The 18,389-nt window shown below is 36.7% G+C and overlaps 2 protein-coding genes and 1 non-coding gene across 3 annotated transcripts; 1 reads left to right on the top strand and 2 right to left on the bottom strand.

The window, feature by feature from the left end:
• Positions 1-1,032: 1,032 nt before the first annotated feature.
• Positions 1,033-5,016, top strand: LOC137744930 (putative receptor-like protein kinase At5g18500). Its single transcript, XM_068484748.2, has 8 exons — positions 1,033-1,622; positions 1,918-2,605; positions 2,706-2,810; positions 2,907-3,029; positions 3,108-3,278; positions 3,427-3,556; positions 4,044-4,256; positions 4,552-5,016. Exons 2-8 carry the CDS (start codon positions 1,938-1,940, stop codon positions 4,675-4,677), a joined length of 1,536 nt encoding a protein of 511 aa, XP_068340849.2. The 5' UTR covers positions 1,033-1,622; positions 1,918-1,937; the 3' UTR covers positions 4,678-5,016.
• A 1,017-nt stretch (positions 5,017-6,033) lies between these two features.
• LOC137744931 (S-adenosylmethionine synthase 2) lies at positions 6,034-8,850 on the bottom strand. The gene is made up of 2 exons (XM_068484749.2): positions 8,494-8,850; positions 6,034-7,469 (listed from the first exon to the last, which is right to left on the bottom strand). The coding sequence occupies exon 2, from the start codon at positions 7,458-7,460 to the stop codon at positions 6,285-6,287; it is 1,176 nt and encodes a 391-aa protein (XP_068340850.1). The 5' UTR covers positions 7,461-7,469; positions 8,494-8,850; the 3' UTR covers positions 6,034-6,284.
• Positions 8,851-11,152: 2,302 nt separating this feature from the next.
• TRNAF-GAA (transfer RNA phenylalanine (anticodon GAA)) lies at positions 11,153-11,225 on the bottom strand. The gene has a single exon. It is a non-coding gene; the product is annotated as a tRNA-Phe (tRNA).
• Positions 11,226-18,389: the final 7,164 nt, after the last annotated feature.

Here is an 18,389-nt window from a genome sequence, read left to right as displayed (position 1 = left end):
GAAGACCAAGACTTTACTAAAACCCACATGATGTTGGTTCTTAGGGTTACATTAGTGCTCCAACCCCTGATCTGGCACATTGAACCAGTTTTAACAATCATCATCAAGATTTATATTCAAAATCCATGAACACCTTTTCTTTTTCTTAATCTCTTGGAAAGAACTTCTCAAAAATTTGACTTAATTAAATCATCAATTACATCGCGGTTATTAGGGGTGGACATTAAACCAGTTGAACTGTCTAAAATGCACATTTATTGGTACACAATTTGGTTTAGTTTTGACCATTAAAATGTCAAATGGGCCAAAAAATCAAATCAACTGGATTTTTTTTTTGTTTAGTTTGGCCTATATAAATCGTCACTAAATAGAACCAAGCCATCAGTATCTTATTTTGAATTAAACACATACATGGAATGTGTTGTACGTTTTTAGCGTTAGTTTGTCTCCTTCTATGATACATCATGTGAGAAGAAAGATAGACATAAAAAGATTGACAATAAGTGATTTTCCTAGGAAAATCACAATCCACAGCAAATTAGAAACAAAACAAGTAGTTGCACTGATGATCCACAGTTTATATCTGATCCAGGTTTTGTTAATTAGCTCATGTGGACTTTTTATGTGATAAGGATGAAGACAACTGTTGACAGACGGCCTTATATAAGATTTCAAAATAAGAAACGCTAGGGAACTGCGACTCCTTATACCTCTTTGTCATCTAATAATTTAACGTCAATTCTCATATTAACATTATAAAATATTATGCTAAAGACATGAGGTGACAAAAAGATCCTGAAAAGTTCACTTAACCAAAATTCAGTAATTGCCCAGAGTTGCATGTAAGAATTCTAACAGTTCCATATCCAAGTTTGTAACCTTTGAACTCAGGTGACATGTTTGACTTGACCAAGTAAACGGTTGAGATTCGACAATCATAAATTTATAATCCACTACACAGATACAACAATAAATTATAAAAAATAAATACATAATAATGATAAAAAGAGAAAAATAATTACAAAGTAAATTACTGGTAAAATCCAATCAGTCATGTTTCAAAAACAAATCAGGAAAATCGCAGCACCTTTTAACATCACAGAATTCCATGCATCCCTTTTACTGTTTGTATTATGTTTTTGGAAGGCAACTCTGAGCAGTGAGTGAGTCTTAAAAACTCTAAACTCACCACCTACCGCTGATAACTCCACCCTTTCTTCTTATATCCCCACCCACTTACAAAGATCTTTTTTTTTTTTTCATGACCCTTTACAATTTTGCACAGGCAGGAGTTTTCTGGTTGCTTTTGGGTGTGGGTTTTTGAGATGGATTAGTTTTGGTGCCTGAAAGCTCTTTCCCAACTTAGATTCAGACACACTTTTGGCCCACAGTGAAAACCCACAAAGGGATTTGAGTTTTACTGTTATATATTTGATTTTTTTAATTAATTTTATTGAAAAGTGGGATCTTTTGGGTTCCTTGAGAGGTTTTCTTGGTGTGTGTTTCTGGGTTTTCTGGTTTATAGATCTGGGAATTGTGCCTTGTTTTAGGATAAAGAATGCTGAAGGGGTTTCAAAGATCTGGCTTTTCAAGATTGCTCTTTTGAGTTCCATCTCAGAGAGGTAAGTGAGTGAATTTACAATTCCAATTACTTGTGAATTGTTGTTTATGTTGGTGGTAAAATGATTGTAGTGAAATTTAAGCTGGTAGCATGTCAAGGTTGACTCCTTTATTGCGTTTATATATGTGTGTGTGTATATATTTGTGGAATTGGTGAAAAAATTTACTAGCTTTGTATTTTATCAATCTCTAGATGCTGCAATGGATTGAAAGAATAGATTTTGAATTTTTTTTTACAGTGATATGAATGATGAATCAGAATAAATTTTGATGTGAGATTCTTCTGTGTACGTGTAGGCTTGTTGTTAGCTGATAGAATGGCTTCTGATCTCCAATCAGAGTTATCCAAGAAAACTCCCATTTTTAATCTAAAAGTCTGGGAAGTAATTGGAATTGCTGTTGCACTGTTTATCATAGTCATCCTCACTGTGCTATCAATGTGTCTTACTTGGCGTAAGAAATCGAGGAAAGCTAGGGACAAGATTCCCCTTAGTCAAATCCCAACTGTCTCAAAAGAGATTAAGGAAGTTCGGGTTGAGCAAGTATCTGCTAGGGAGTTTGCTCCTCGTGATGGAATTCTTCTCACCATTCATGACAAATCTAGTGACAAAGGATCAGATAAGATCATGGTCCATCTGGATATGGGAAAATCGAAGAATGGAGAGAATAGCAGCCAGTCAGGTTCATTTAATCATTTAGAAAACGACGGTGTCCTGTCCCAATCTGGAGAAGAGGGGAGTTCCAGCACCGTTACAGGACATAAGCCTTCATCATCTTATCCAATAACCACCCCGTCTCCTCTAGTTGGCCTGCCTGAATTCTCGCATTTGGGTTGGGGACACTGGTTTACATTAAGGGACCTTGAGCTTGCAACAAATCGGTTTGCAAAGGACAATGTCCTTGGTGAAGGTGGATATGGAGTTGTTTACAGGGGACATCTCATCAATGGGACTCCAGTGGCAGTTAAAAAGATCCTAAACAACCTGTGAGTTTAAAAACGAATGTACCTTGAATCCATTGTGGTTTGTCCATTCACCATTCTTGGTTTCATGAACTTGTAACCTAAACTGTTATAATGTCTTTAGAGGCCAAGCAGAGAAAGAATTCAGGGTGGAAGTTGAAGCAATTGGCCATGTGCGCCACAAGAATTTAGTTCGCCTCCTGGGATACTGCGTCGAAGGAACTCATAGGTACCATTTTCTTTTAATTGGTTTTTTGTGGCCTTGGTATCTGAGAAGTGTGTTGAGTATATAATCACTGTTCTCACTTGCATTTCAAAATTTCAGGATTTTGGTCTATGAGTATGTCAACAATGGAAACTTGGAGCAGTGGCTTCACGGAGCAATGCGTCACCATGGATATCTCACTTGGGAAGCCCGCATAAAGGTTCTCCTTGGGACCGCAAAAGCGTAAGTCCAATAACCTACACAAGTGCTTTCTTTTTTCCAGGTTTTCTAGTTTCACTTAATGAGATATACTTGTTGCAGTCTTGCCTATTTACATGAGGCCATTGAACCGAAAGTTATACACCGAGACATTAAATCAAGCAATATATTGATTGATGAAGACTTCAATTCCAAGGTATCTGATTTTGGGCTGGCCAAGCTGCTGGGTGCAGGAACTAGTCATGTGACAACGCGTGTTATGGGAACTTTCGGGTTAGTATTCTTTCTTGAGCACGACTTGTTTTGGCCCTTAAGCAATCTTGTGTCTTTTGGTTTTAGATGTGCAGAGTAAGTTGATAACTGATGCTGATAATTAATTATTTCTCGTGTAATGCTTGTCCCTGCTTCCAAAAAATTTCAGGTATGTGGCCCCTGAATATGCTAATACCGGACTTTTGAATGAAAAGAGCGATGTATATAGCTTTGGGGTTTTGCTCTTAGAGGCAATTACTGGAAGGGACCCTGTGGACTATGGTCGCCCTGCTCATGAGGTATGCACTCTAACCATCCTAAGATACCACATTTTTGTCAACATAGAATCATAAGTGTTTGATGCAGGTTGGATTTATTTTTTGTACTAAGTAGTGAATGTCTTTTGAAAATACATATTATGTAGTGAATGACAACGGTTACTATCAGACATTTTACAGTCTAATTATGCTTAGGAGTGTCCAGATTGTTTAGCCCAACATAGGTCCTCCCTAAAATTGACCCTTCTGAATCGCTTTGGTTCTGTTTTTTCCTATTAAATATACTTGGCCTGGTTCTGGATTTGTAAAAGCCTAAACTTTCGTGTACTTTTCTGACAAACTGCTGAGCTTACCCGAGGGGTGATCTGGTAGGGGTTTACATTTGACTTTGATACTCAACAGACAGAAATGGCAATAGAACTTTAATGTTGCAATGTCAATCGTTTGATCACTATTTTATTTTGCTGTTTGTGGAGTTTTGTTTGACATGTAGTCTTAATGCTCACAGGTGAATCTGGTTGATTGGCTAAAAATGATGGTTGGAAGCAGAAGATCCGAAGAAGTGGTAGACCCAAACATTGAGGTGAGACCATCAACAAGAGCCCTGAAACGAGCCCTCTTGACTGCTTTGAGGTGTGTTGATCCAGATTCTGAAAAAAGACCCAAGATGAGCCAAGTTGTCCGTATGCTTGAGTCCGAGGAATATCCTATACCAAGAGAGGTTAGATTTTCATTCTATCTCTAGAACACAATTTCTGTTGGATTTTAAGCTGTCTTCCGAGTTGAATTTCGATTCAAAGGACCAAAATGTTTTCCCCATGCAAAAGATTTAACCCTTTTCGCGCGTTTTAATCGCTCAATATTCTGTCAAAATCTCTCTCCGCATGTTACATTTCGTTCTCCCATGGTCTTAACCATTTTGTTTTCATCCCCATAAGATCCAGGCTTTGTTAACTTTTATACAAAGAGATGATATCACATGTCTTCTGAAAACAAGTTTTCTTCTCAATGTTCAGGATCGAAGGCACCGAAGAACTGAAGGAGATAGCGCGGACATTGATTCCCAGCGCGAAAATTCAGATACCGATCGCAGTGATTATCCGGGTTCAAGATCAGAGAGCAAAGGCTACCAACGAACGTAATAACCCAGTGATTCGTTTAAGGATCTCGGAAATATAGAAAGTGAGGTTAATTCTTAAATTTTTTTTTTTTTTCTACTCTTAATTGTTGGGTTTGTCTGTCTGAGACTCTGAGCTGATGCTATTAGGACATATGTGGTAGAAGGGGTTGATGGGGAAGAGGGATGATCTATTCATTTTTTCCCCTCCTTTTTTTTTTTCTTTGTTTTTTGTTATTTTTTTGTAGATGGAGAAATATATTGTTTGTGCATGTAAGTGGTGGTGTTTGTGAAAAACCCAAAACAGTAGGGGGTTTATGTACAGAGTGATTTGCTCTTCAAATTTGGTGGATGAAATTGCCCCCGTCTCGTTTTCTTGGTCGCCTTGTGAGTAAGGAACAATACATGGTCACGTACCGTTAGATTTGATATCAAGAGTTGAGATTGTCTATTTGCCGGGCTGTCCATCTAAACTGGAGGCCATTATAGATGCTATAACAAAACTAAAACAATTAAGGTAAATCCATGTGTTCTCCACCCTTGATGTCAAATTCAATGGTAAGTGATCATATATTTCTTTGTCATCAGATGACCAAAGGAACACCTATGTTCTTTTATAATAGATAAATACATACGAGGAGAACGTAAAACCAAACCTCACCGAGGAAGAGAACAAACAAAGAGGAAAAAACAGTGTAAGTGGCTAACTCAAGATCAAGACAGCCACTTTCAAGTTGTTTTCCGGCCAAACCACGACGATTTATCCATCGAAAAAGGTACCATGCTCTTTGTCTCGTCGAGAAGTATTATTTTCGTTTTTGAATCACTCAATTTCATTGGGTAGAAGAAGTCATAAACGTTTAAATTTTACCTAGTTTTCGGCGACTTTTCCAGTTTTCTCGCAGACCAGTCACCTTTCAGGCTATTTTTCGGCTATCTCCGGCAATCATTGGGCTTCCAAATGGTATAATCTTGTTCTACACTTTCCTATCTTCACTTTAATATATTATAGGTCAAATTTGATTAAGAAACGATTAAGTTATGAAACTTTGAAAATTGCCCAAACTTTCGGCCAAAAGCTTTGGGACACTTAACGGAAGGACCAAAATAATGGATGGTGGACAATCTCAAAGACCATTTCTATTGATTTTCCATCTCAAGGACCAAAGTGATATGTTATGCAAATCTCAAGAACCATTTTGGCTAAAAAGCCGAGGAAAAATAGCGTAAGCAATGCCACAAGAAGTAACAAAAATTCGAATCTGATATAATTAATAGAATATGAAAAATCCGCATAAGATTCAAATCCGTTAATTCCTTAGCTTAATAATAATGTATCATACTTTTGATTCTTTTTTTACCAAACAAATGCAACAACACATTGAAGTTGCCTTGCAGCTAATAAGAAACCAGCTTTTTTTCTATATGTTTTCATACACCAAGACTCAGAATTCAATACATCTTGTATAATGTGATCCAAACATGCCAAATTGAAATATTTCAAGTGGAAAAAAAGATAAGGGAAAGACAATTACAAGAAAAAGCAAAAGCAAGACTCTTGATTTCAAAAACCGGCTGCTCGGAAGAAGCAGATTATTGATCAACTGCAAGCAGAGAGGAAAAGCACTTGTTCTACTCTTGGGGCTTTTCCCACTTCAATGGCTTCACCACTTCCCATGAGAAGTCAGGGTCATCCCTACCGAAGTGTCCGTAAGCAGCCGTTTTCAAGTACCTGCCCCGCTTGAGATCGAGGTTAATCGCAATCATCCCGGGCCTGAAATCAAAGTTCTCCTTTACTAGTTTAAGAATCTCCTTGTCAGGAATCTTTCCGGTGCCATAACTGTCAACAAACACTGATAGTGGCTCGGGAACACCAATGGCATACGAGACCTGCACTATGCACCTGCGAGCAAGACCATTGGCGACAATGCTCTTAGCAGCCTGCCTAACAATGTAGGCACCACTCCTGTCTACCTTGGTAGGGTCCTTGCCGGAGAAGGCACCACCACCATGAGCTCCCCAACCACCGTAGGTGTCAATGATGATTTTGCGGCCAGTGAGGCCAGCATCACCGTGCGGTCCACCAATGACAAATCGACCTGATGGGTTGAGATGGAAAATAGTCTTCTCATCTAGGTACTTCTCAGGAACAACAGGCTTGATAACATGCTCTTTGAGGTCAGCAGCAATCTCGTCGTTGGTAACAGTTTCGTCATGCTGAGTTGAAATGAGAACCGTGTGGACACGGATTGGAACCATAGCGCCATGGTCATTGTAGTATTCAACAGTGACTTGCGTCTTGCCATCAGGTCTCAGCCACGGCAAGGTTCCATTCTTGCGAACTTCAGTGAGACGGGCACCAAGCTTGGTGGCAAGAACATGGCTCAGAGGCATAAGCTCAGGGGTCTCGTCAGTGGCATAACCAAACATGTGACCCTGGTCACCCGCACCAATCTCCTCAGGCCGCTTGGTCAAGTGACCGTGAACGCCCTGGGCAATATCAGGGCTCTGTTGCTCGATGTTAACCAAGACCTTGCAGTTGTCAGCATCAAGACCAACATCATCTGAAACAAATCCAATTGTACGGCAGGTATCTCGCACAATCTTCTCGTAGTCCACTTTGGCTTTGGTTGTAATCTCTCCGAAGACCATGACCATGTTCGTCTTGGTGCAAGTCTCGCAGGCAACTTTGCTGTCGGGGTCTTGTTCGAGGCAGGCGTCGAGCACTGCATCAGAAATCTGATCACAGAGTTTATCGGGGTGTCCCTCGTTCACAGACTCCGAAGTAAACAGGAAGGTGTCTTCCATTCTTACAAGCTGCAACAAAAAACAGAATCAGAGTTAATAAGTACCTCACCATATAATTCAGCAGTAGCTGAACTCTATCAACCGGAGAATATTCCGTTAACCACATCTTATAGAAATGATCGAAAATCCGAACTCGGATTTAGAGAATGGACGTCAACTTCCAAATCATGTCCGACTTAAAGATGGATTTATTCACGAAGAAAACTTATTCCTCCCAATTCTACAAAGGCAGAAGGGATAAGTTGTTTTCATAACCAATTCATCTTCTCCCTTCAACTTGGACAAGATTTGGAAGTTAACGTCCATTTCGTGCTTATATACACAAAATCTAGTTCGTTGTCCAATCCAACAATACCTAGACACCAAATGAGCCTAAAGAAGCTAAAAACATAGACATCATTACAAACACAAATTGAACGCACCCAACAAAAGCAATTATAAGAAGAACAATGGCTAATTAAAGATGAGTAGGAACTCCTGCTCAAAATTTCTCAAAATTGTTCGTTGTCTATTTATAGAACTTCATGTTTATAATCAGAACCGTTCATATTATAAATCACCATATAAAGATCGTCTTTGCAAGAAATTAATTAAAACTAAGGTCGTTTAATCGTAAAATTGTTTAAAAACAAATGAATGATATTGGTAAAAGTATTACAAACCGTCTATGTATTTGCTACAATAGATTAACTAAACGACCTAGTTTTAATTTATTTTTTTCAGATATGATCTTGTATGAACGGTTTTGATCATAAACACATAACTATATGATTAAAAACATCAAGAATTTTGAATAAGAATTCATACTCATCTTGAGTAGTCAAGTTCTTACAAAAAAACCCAGTAACCCAAATCTTAAAAAAACAAAACCCAACTGCTCAACTTATAATACAATCGATATTCTACTTTACATTAATTTAAACTGCAGAGGGCGAGATCCGAACGGCTTACAGCACCTAACAGAAAATACAACTCAAAAACAAGAAAAGCAAAAGCATTTGCATGAAATGTTGAGCTTCTCAAAAGTGCTTACTTGCTAAAAGCGGAAATCTGAGTCCTGGGTCTTGAGGTTCAGGTTGTTCCCAGTGTCTCGCTGCCTGAAAGCTCGAATCTTTGCCACACCGAATCCGAGACCTCCGGGCTTTATTTATAGACAGAGGAGCGTTCTGATAGTGGTTGCTTAAACACAGAGTCAGGTTACACTCCACTTGTTTTTCAATTTTTCACCGCTTTTTTTTGTTCATATTTTTTGGAGTCTCTGGGAATTGACGGTTAAGCTTTGTTTTTGGTGATGACGTGGGAGGCTGAAGATTACGGCCGTTGGATGAGGGTAGATTGAGGGCTGGGATTGGAGGGAGTCGGTGAAATAAAGCGACAGTCCGTCCGATTTGGTTTTGATCCTTTGTTCGTGTAAGTATGTATTTGCAGTATCTTTTTTGTTTACACCTAATTTTTAGAGCCTTTTTTTATTCAAAATAGTTTATGAGATTAACATAATTTCTCATTTGATCTCAGAGATTTAAAATCAATATCCTATGTCAATCATTTTGTGGAAAATATTTATTAAATTGAGAAAACCACTAATTCAAAGGGAGGGTTGATTTGACAAAACTACTCTCAATTTAACTGAGATTACTCCCATGACCAAATGATTGACAGTAGACAATATGAGGGATCAATTCTATTGATTTTATATCTCAACGACCAAATGAAGAATTATGTCAATCTCATAAACCATTTTGAATAAAAAGCCTTTATAGAAAGGGTAATACTATGGAGAGTAGATGTGCAAACTAAATAACATAGAAGTTAATGATTGAATTATTATTAAGTATTGATAAACGTGCTTAGTTTACAAATTTTATCCACCTAACATTACTCTTATAGAAACTCATCACCAGTTTCTTTTCTTTTTCTAAATGATTACTTTTGGTATTTTGATTAATTATTATTTTTTAACTTTTTGGAATTAATAGTGTATTGTAAGTGGAAAAGAGATCCTTTCCGGATCCCTTCCTCCTAATTCATTAAATTAGGAGATCTGTACTATTGAAATTTGATCCAACGGCTGAAATTATTATAACTTTTACAGTGAGTCCCTGTTTGTAGTCGTTAAATCAAATTTCAATAGCACTAATTTCCTGATTTGGTGAATTTGGAGGAAAAGATCCAAAGAGTAAGTGCATGGGGGTGGGTTATTTGGGGGTTCACCAACTCCCGGATGTGAAATTTGAGATGAATTGATTTATGCTTTTTGATAAAAATAAAATAAGCATGTTGATCTTTGAAAAAGTATATAAAGTAGTTCACACTCCCTTGCACGTTGCATGATTGATCATATGTTATTGTTTACACTTGTCCACTATAAGAGGCATTTTCCATGTTGGAAGTAATGTCACGTTACGTCATCGTGTATTCAATAATCATAATTTAGGAAATATTCAATAATCATAATTTAGGAAACTTAAATGTGAAGTATAAAAAAAGAATTAACAAAAATAATGGGAATATCGTGGAATCAATAGAAATAATGTGTTTGTCACCATCTGAGGAGCCATGATGTTGAAACTTGTTGAAACTTCGACACATGTGGACGTTTTTCCCATCATATTCATCAAACACTTGGTGATCACGACTGAATTTTCTACATGACTATCATAGAGTCTCTAAAGAGTTTTTCCCCCCTCGAAGGCATCTAGTCCCTTAGTGGATTCGCCCTTGTTGCACAACTGATACTCCCACATACTAATAATTTGTCATGCTAAGCAATTGACTAATCAAATTTAAAAAGTTGCTTTGCTTTTACCCTTTTAGGTGGGTAATTAGATTTTGCATTTGAACTCGAATCAACCAAACATAGGCATGTGATCTAATATTCTAGTAAATTTAGTATTGGATTTTTATCGGTACATTCCGAATCTGAAAACTCTAAAATTTTAAAATTATTATAATAATTTTGAATTTTTTTCGCTCTTCTTAATATTAATAAATTAAGGAAAAAAAACATCTAATCACACAAAGGGCATAAGTATAAAATTTATGATGATTGAGCTTTATTTTCATTATTGGTAAAAGTATTGGAGTCCACGTTGAATACACATCATGCAAATGGTCTCCCCTTAACCTTAGAAGAAGAGATCATCTTCGGATCTCTTCCACCAAGGTCACCGAATCAAGTAATCCAGATCTTTGAAATTTCATCCAACGGTCCACCTGTTTTGATTCCCTAAAAGCTATAATAATTTTTGACCGTTTGATGAAATTTTAAAGACTCGGATCACTTAATCTGATGATCTTAGTGAAAGAGATCCGGATAAGATCTCTTCTCACCTAACCCATCATTCCGTTTGATGATTTGTCAAGTCGGTTGTTGGATTATGGTTGGTCTAATCTCAGCTGATTAACATATAATTAAGCTAATTTTCTTAAATCTTACCAAAATTATTAGCACGCGTGATGTCACAAAGCTGATGTGGAATTTGCTTTAACAAAAGAAAATGGCTCTCTGGTTTTTCAAAAAAGAAAAGAAAAAAGAAAATAAAGTTAAATAGTGATTTTATTTTTGTCATGTTTCATGACACTCACCTTCTCCAGTTTCTCAGCTTTGAAGGAAACGACACAGGATATTGTCGTATTAGGCCCCACGCATCGCCAAAGAAAGGCGTAAAAAGGATTAAAAATAAAAAATAGTTTGCGGTGAAGGTGGATCGAACACCTGACCTTCAGATCTTCAGTCTGACGCTCTCCCAACTGAGCTATCCCCGCGTGCCTGCATGTAGTAGACAGTTGTTCCGATTTTTTACTGACAGCTTTGTTTTGTTTTGTTTTGTTTTTTTTTTTTTTTTTTTTTTTTTTTTTTGTGGGACAAGATTTTTTTTTTAAACTACTTTAATTTACGAAAAAAGAATCTAGACTAGGATTTAAGCAGTCAGACACACTAATGTAGCTTAGCCCCTCATATGCGTGAGTCTTTAGGTAACTAGAAAGTCACATACTTGAAAACTCGTCACCTTCGATTATCAGATACATTACGAGCATTGGAAATTTGATCAATTATCATTTTAATAAGAACCATTAGTTGATTTAAACAATGTATTCAAGACATTGATGCGTTGAAAACTAAATACATTATCATTTTAATAAGATCAAGCATTGAAAGTTAGATACATTACAACTTTAATAAGAACCATTAGTTGATTTTGACAATGTATTCTAGACATTGATGCATTGAACATTAAATACATTATTATTTTAATAAGATCCAATAGTTGATTTCGACAAATGTATTAGGCCACCTCCAACCAAGGGCTGGCCAGAGGACTCGTTTTAGACCTCTGACCCTCCAAGATATTAATATTTTAATGAACAGTATAAGGCCATATTTGTCTCTGTCTCCAACTAAGGGCCAAAGGGCTCGTTTAGCCCTGTCACAAAAAACCGTCTCTAACCAAGGGCCAAAGGGCCAAATATAATTTATTATTTAAATTTAAAAACTACAACAACTTAAATTCAAATCCAACAACAACTTAAATTTAAAAACTACAACTTAAATTTAAAAACGACGAATTAAATTTAAAAATTGCAAATAAAATTTAAAAACAACATTAACTTGAATTTAAAAACTACAACAACTTAAATTTAATATCCATAATCAACATCATCTTCATCATCCGCCATTGTAGGAGTATAGTCAGAAGTAAACAACTGCCGCTGGATCATAATTTTTTTTTTTTTTTTTTTTTTTCTATCAAAATAGGCTTTACTCATTGGAGTGTAATTCGAAGTGTTCCTTTTCATATTCTTATCATCCATCTCTTCTTGTATTTGTTTGGCCCATTCTTCATGCCTACTTTTCCTTTCTTCCACCTCAAGGGCATTTTGCTCCGCCATTAATCGCAATGAGGCCGCCACTTCATGTTGAGCGGCATAATCATCATTTGCCTTGCTCTTTTCCTTCAACCTTCGAGCCTTGTTTCGTCCTATAGCCCTAGGTATGGAACCTTCACCCGAAGACGGATTTTCTACCCTTATTTGTTGAATGGTTGGAGATCCATTTTCATCCATATCTGCAGCTGAGGATGCAGTTCCGAACACCGGCATAGGAGCTCTATGTGGTGGATCTTCAAATAACACCCATCCTTTACAAATTTCCCAACAACTGTGAAACTGAAAGGGTTTCGAGCTGCTATCCATATACAATTCCTCCGCTTGGCGTACCTAGAAAAAAATTAAAGGAAATTAATTTATGAAATTAAATGTAATATAATTAAATATTTAAAATAAATTGTGAAAACACTTACTTTGTTGTAGTAATTAGTGCCGCTTTCATGTGTACTTGCGGCTGCTAATAATGCTTGATGTCATTTGTTCAAACTTGGTTAAAGATGTTTCTTCCATCTTAAAGAACAACTCTCGTGGTTTCGAATATTCACTGGAATGGTGCCTTCATAGAACTCTAAGTATTTTTTTGACACACAAGTCCAAACACCGTCATTTGTTTGACAATTCCCCCTCACACTATCTTCCGACACCCATCTATAAGCCTTGCAAAGAACTTCATCTTCTTTTTGGGCCCAAGCCCTATCTTTCATTGCAGACAAGGACATTTGAAAATTATTGAAAAAATTGAAGGATAGATTTTTGAAAGAGGAAAGAAAATATGAGAATTGAAAGGGTGTAGGAATGGTGAAAATTTTGTGAGGAATGGTGAATGAATGGTTTAGGTATTTATAGGAAAAAAAATTAGAATTTTTGAGAATTAAAAAAAAAAAAATGAATCCAACGGTAAATCGCACCAGCTAGCCGTTGGATTCAAATTTCTTTTTAAGCATTTCTGTCCGTTATAACCAATATGATTAATGTTTTTCTGGCCAGCCCTTTGGCCCTTTCAGATTCCATGGGGCCATCTCAGATGCCACGAGCCCTTTGGCCTAGCCCTTGGTTGGAGACGATTTTCGGGTTATTTTTGGCCCTCTGACCTTCTGGACCCTTCGATTAGAAATGACCTTATGACATGATTAAACTACACTGATCGAGTGTTTCTTTGACAGTGTGTGCAATACATCAACGCATACTAGAATTTTCGTTAAAATTAATCGAAACCAAACTTAATTTGGAATGGGTGTAATGATCCATATGAATTATAATTGTCGGCCTTGCACCATAAGCAGCCCTTATATGCACAGCTACATAAACGACGAGCAAACTTCATATAAATGTTACAGTATTCAGATATTCAAAGTAATATAACGGGCCATTCAATAACCATTTCGTTTTTTAGTTTCTGTTGTTAAACAAAATGGTTGTCAAACGGTCCTTCGAGGCTACTTCTAAACCATAATCACTCGTCATAACTCCCTTAACGGCTACAAGTTTTTTTCTAGTACTACAGAAAACATACAGACCGCATATGACACAGAAACACATTCATACAAAAAAAGAGAGTTCATCTGGTGGCAACCCGTGCAATTACAAACGGATGGGTTCTTGCTTGGACTAGACAATCACTTGATTCACTTCTACGATCATCTTCACGAGCTTACGACCACCTCCATTTTGCCAAACTCCACGTACCAGCAATCCTTCTGGTGGATCCTTGTTTCCATCCTTTTTTTCTTAAATCAGGTCAGGACAATCACCAAGTTCAGAGAGTTTTGTTGCATCGCTACCAAGGCGGTTTCTGAGAAACTTTGGAGTCTTTTTCCCTTGCTTATGACCAGCTCCCGCAGTGAGTACTTTCTTGGCTATCTTCCTTCGATTTTCCAGAGGTCGATGGAACAAATGCCGAAGGGACGAAGACCACCCAAAAGGGACGTCGTATAGGAGAGTCGGAATAAAGTAACGTCTTTTTCATTTGCGACGTTTTGATATATATGCCTCGTTTTTAAATGTCATAAACTAAGTATCTATTCCTTTTACAAATTTGATTAAACAATTTCCCTACAATTTTGGTGCTTAATTTTATTTCATTTTATTTCATTAGAAGTCTATTCAAGTTAGCATTTCCTTTTTTCCTCCTATTTTTATGCCTCTTATTATGATGATTTAAGATTTTTTTATTAAAATATTTATTTTAGTAAATTAAATAGAATGTAACAAAACTCGTTGTTAGATATGAATGTGTGATCTAATCTTAGAAAGGAACCAATGTTTGATCTAAAATGTATTGAAAAAATGTAGGGGATTCTAATTTCTCCTTTTCATTTTTGTGCTTACTACAAATGAGTTCCAAATGAGCCCTTAGCCCCAATGATTCCAACTTCATATACATGTTTATAATAAAAACACTTTTGTACTTACTACTTACTAGAAATTAGACGGTTTCTTAATGTGGTTTTTATGACAATGCGACAAACTAAACTACTCTAATTTGTATGGAAAAAAATTCAAACTCGAGTCTACGTAGGTGAACACTCAGTTCTAATTAACTAATCGACCTAACCCACATCAACGTGGTTTTATGTTTCTTAAATCTAAATTGTTAAAGACAAAGGTTGATTGAGACTTGGTTAAGGTGCATGGATAGATAAGGCAACCTACCTATTAGTCAAGGGTTTGAGATTTTCATGCACCTTGCTTTGATAGCACAATGCCACAATCCTACAGTAGTACTAGGTTTGCTTCTTTTGGGTAACAAAATTATAAGGCTGTTGGGTGATTGAGACTTGAGCATACTTATGTTGCTATGAAATCTTGAAGAAGTCCCACTGAATGAGACTAATAACTACAAACTCCAAACTTGTTTACAACCATAAACTTTATGCTTCATTTATAGTCCCAGTTGGTGGTTGATGACCAACTGCCGATTCTTTTTACATGATTATGGGCTGGTTTGGTATTGATGTGCTTTGAAAAAAAGTTGATTCTGTTGTGCTGTGAGAATAAGCAGCTGTGAAATAAAGCAGCAGAGTGTTTGGTAAACTTTTTTGTAAAAGTGTTTTTGAAAAGAAAAAAAAAAACAGTATTATAGTGTTTGGTAAACTTTTATGTAAAACAGATTTGAAAAAAAACCGATTTTTCAAAGCTGGGTTTTGCAGCTTCTTGTTTTTGGTTTTTTTTCACCCAAAACTGTGAAAAAAAACTGAAGCTGAATGTTTACCAAACACAAAAACAGCTCCCAACTTTTTTTTATACCAGTTTTTTTCAGAATCACCTCAGTACCAAACCAGGTCTATGTCTACTTAAAAGAATGCTAGCAACCTTCTTTTATAAACTTTATCATTCTAGTTTTTCAGTTTTCCCTTTTATTATGTAATTTTGCATGATGTTACAAATCGTCTATTTTTTAGGTCACTCTATAATGTCAAACTTCAAAAGGTTAACTAAATTCGAAATAGTTTAGTCATCTAATTGTAATGGATATCCAATAAGTAGATAAACCATGTTGTTCTTTTAAATATTGAAATTTTGACAACGCTATTCAAACTATTATTTTTTTATTTTATTTTTATTTTTTTGCAGAGATGATCTTTAAATAGTAAACTAAAAATTAAACGGTTTTGTCATCGTACAACACAACAAGATGAGAAAGAATGCCAATGAGTTAGAACGAAAAGATCCAATAGAGAAGATCGATAGCAACATTGTGGTTTCATGTTTCAAGTTTCAAGTTTTGAACAATGTCAAAAGCAGAGAGACTTACATCAAATCGGTACGCCACTATATGTAGTTTCAAATCAATAATTAATACAGCTTCCCGTGAAAGAAAAAAAAAAAAAAAGACTTACACATGATGTACTATTGAACCGGAATGCTACGGTTGTGGTGTACGTGTTTCATATAAACTAAGGAAAAATCTCAATACAGAATTACAAGGTGGCACTTTGCCAAGGAAACTGGTATGCAAATATGAAACGGCAATTAATCCTCTCCCTTATCAAGTAGAAGGAAGGACTCTAGCTAGATGAAACTTGCTCCTTAAAAACCAGCTCAACTTCTATAATTTGATTATACGTATGGAAGGTGACATCAAAATTAGGGTTTTATTATTTACTTCATCCAGTCTGATGGGTCGTTCAAACCTCGATCAAGGCATCCACAGTTGGTTTGACTGGTATAATTTGAACACTCTGAGCTAAAACCCTCGAGCAACATATTAACACGAGGATAAATTTTGTTTCATTGAATTGAGCCTATATAGACAGTGGGAGTTTCTCATGTTTAGTTTAGGGGAAATTTACCATCAAGGAAAAAAAAATCGTAGCAAGGTTTGCGTAAGTGAATATGCTTAAAAATAAAACGAAGAACATTATTTAATAGCATACTCGAAGAAGTAGTACAACACGTGACAGCCAAGTTAAAACCGTGTCTAAATCTTTTAAGAGCAAGCAAAATAGACTCAGCTATTTGCTTCTCCACCAAACACTGGAAACCCTAAACAGACTGCAGACACACCAACGAGAGAGATCGATATTGCTACTAATTAAAACTAACCAGACACAAATTATTTCTAATTAAGGACTTAAAACCAGACCATTAAACCAAACCCAACTGGACCCCACTGGAGCAAATTGGTCGTCTCTGAGAGTTCATGGAACAACTGGAGCTGAGCCACCACCTGCACCTAAAGGAATACCACCGCCGCCAAGAGGAACACCAGGGGTATTGGTGGGCAGGAGTGGGACTGAGCCAAAACCTGTACCGCCTGTAGGTACACAGCCTCCAGGGAGAGAGCAGAAGCCTGACGGCCCAAACCCTATCCCAGTAAAGCCTGGTGAGCCTGGGTAAATACCACCTACACCGCCGTAAATGTTCTGAGGCTGAGCAACAACCTCCCCCTTTTCGTTGCTCTTGAGCATCCTGCCTCCCTCAACCGGCATTGCAGCCACCACCAGGATGGCGGTCAGGAGCAGCGCCAGCTTACTCACTCTCTCCATGATCTTAAAAAGAGGATTCTCAAGAATAGTAAAGAACAAGCTAGGGTTTATAAGCTCTCTTTCAGCTTCACACGTCACTCACACTGGGAAGTGAAGTAACATCAGTCTTCTTATAGCGAAAAAGATTTCCATTTGATGAAGATCATAATAACACTTTTATCTTGCCATTTATAGAGGGATGCATGGTTTCCTTGCTAAATGCAGTTGTTACTGTTATGGTTAATTAAGGGAAACATACACCAATATAACGGGTAATAAGCTTTTAATCAAAATTAGAAGAACTAGCTAGAGTACTCGTGGTCGTGGATAAGACTTTTTAAAAATCTCGATTAGAAATAGGTATACTTACAATACAGAGAGACACTAAACACAGACAATAAATTGACACTAAAAAGATACTAAAACGTGTTTTACTGACTGTTTAATTAGTGCCCTTTGCTCCTAGCAAAATTTTTTATTTTTGTCCGTTTATTAGTATCCTCAATTTGAACAAAAGAAAGTTAGTATCCTCAATTCTTTTCATTTTATGTTGTTAAAGTTTATAACCACTTGTGTATGCGGCAAATTTCCCCGTTAATTAGTTAATCACAAAGAAAAAACTCAACTGATATGTATAGATTTGAGGTTAGTCCAGTCAACTAGAGTAGTGAGTTTTTTTCTTTACTCGTATGTATTATCCAAATTATCTGCGTAATAATATGGTTCAAATTCGCCTTTGCCGAGAATCGAATTTAAGACCTCTCACTTACAAGTGAAGAGGAATATCACTGCCGTAATACTAAGTAGCCAGAGGGTGGTTTTTAACCATGCTAAATGACACTAATTAACCAGCATATTAACTTTTGGTAAATGGAGTAGTTGTTTTGGAACGGTAATAATTTGCAAGGGACGGACATGCCACGGCCACCACCCATCCCTCCAGTACAAACTGTAATTACAGTGGATCTATGGTATTGGTGTGGAATTTATGGTGGTCCAGTTGAGATGGGTAAGAGCCTTAAATCGCCGTACATGACATTTTCCTTGCACTTTATTACCTTTCCAGTTTTAACTA

The sequence above is a fragment of the Pyrus communis genome, chromosome 12 (assembly GCF_041283825.1).
Source record: "Pyrus communis isolate YQ-2024b chromosome 12, ASM4128382v1, whole genome shotgun sequence".
Classification (NCBI taxonomy): Eukaryota; Viridiplantae; Streptophyta; class Magnoliopsida; order Rosales; family Rosaceae; genus Pyrus; species Pyrus communis.
The sequence above is the reverse complement of the archived record's forward strand: the minus strand, read 5'-3'. Positions and strand labels throughout refer to the sequence as shown.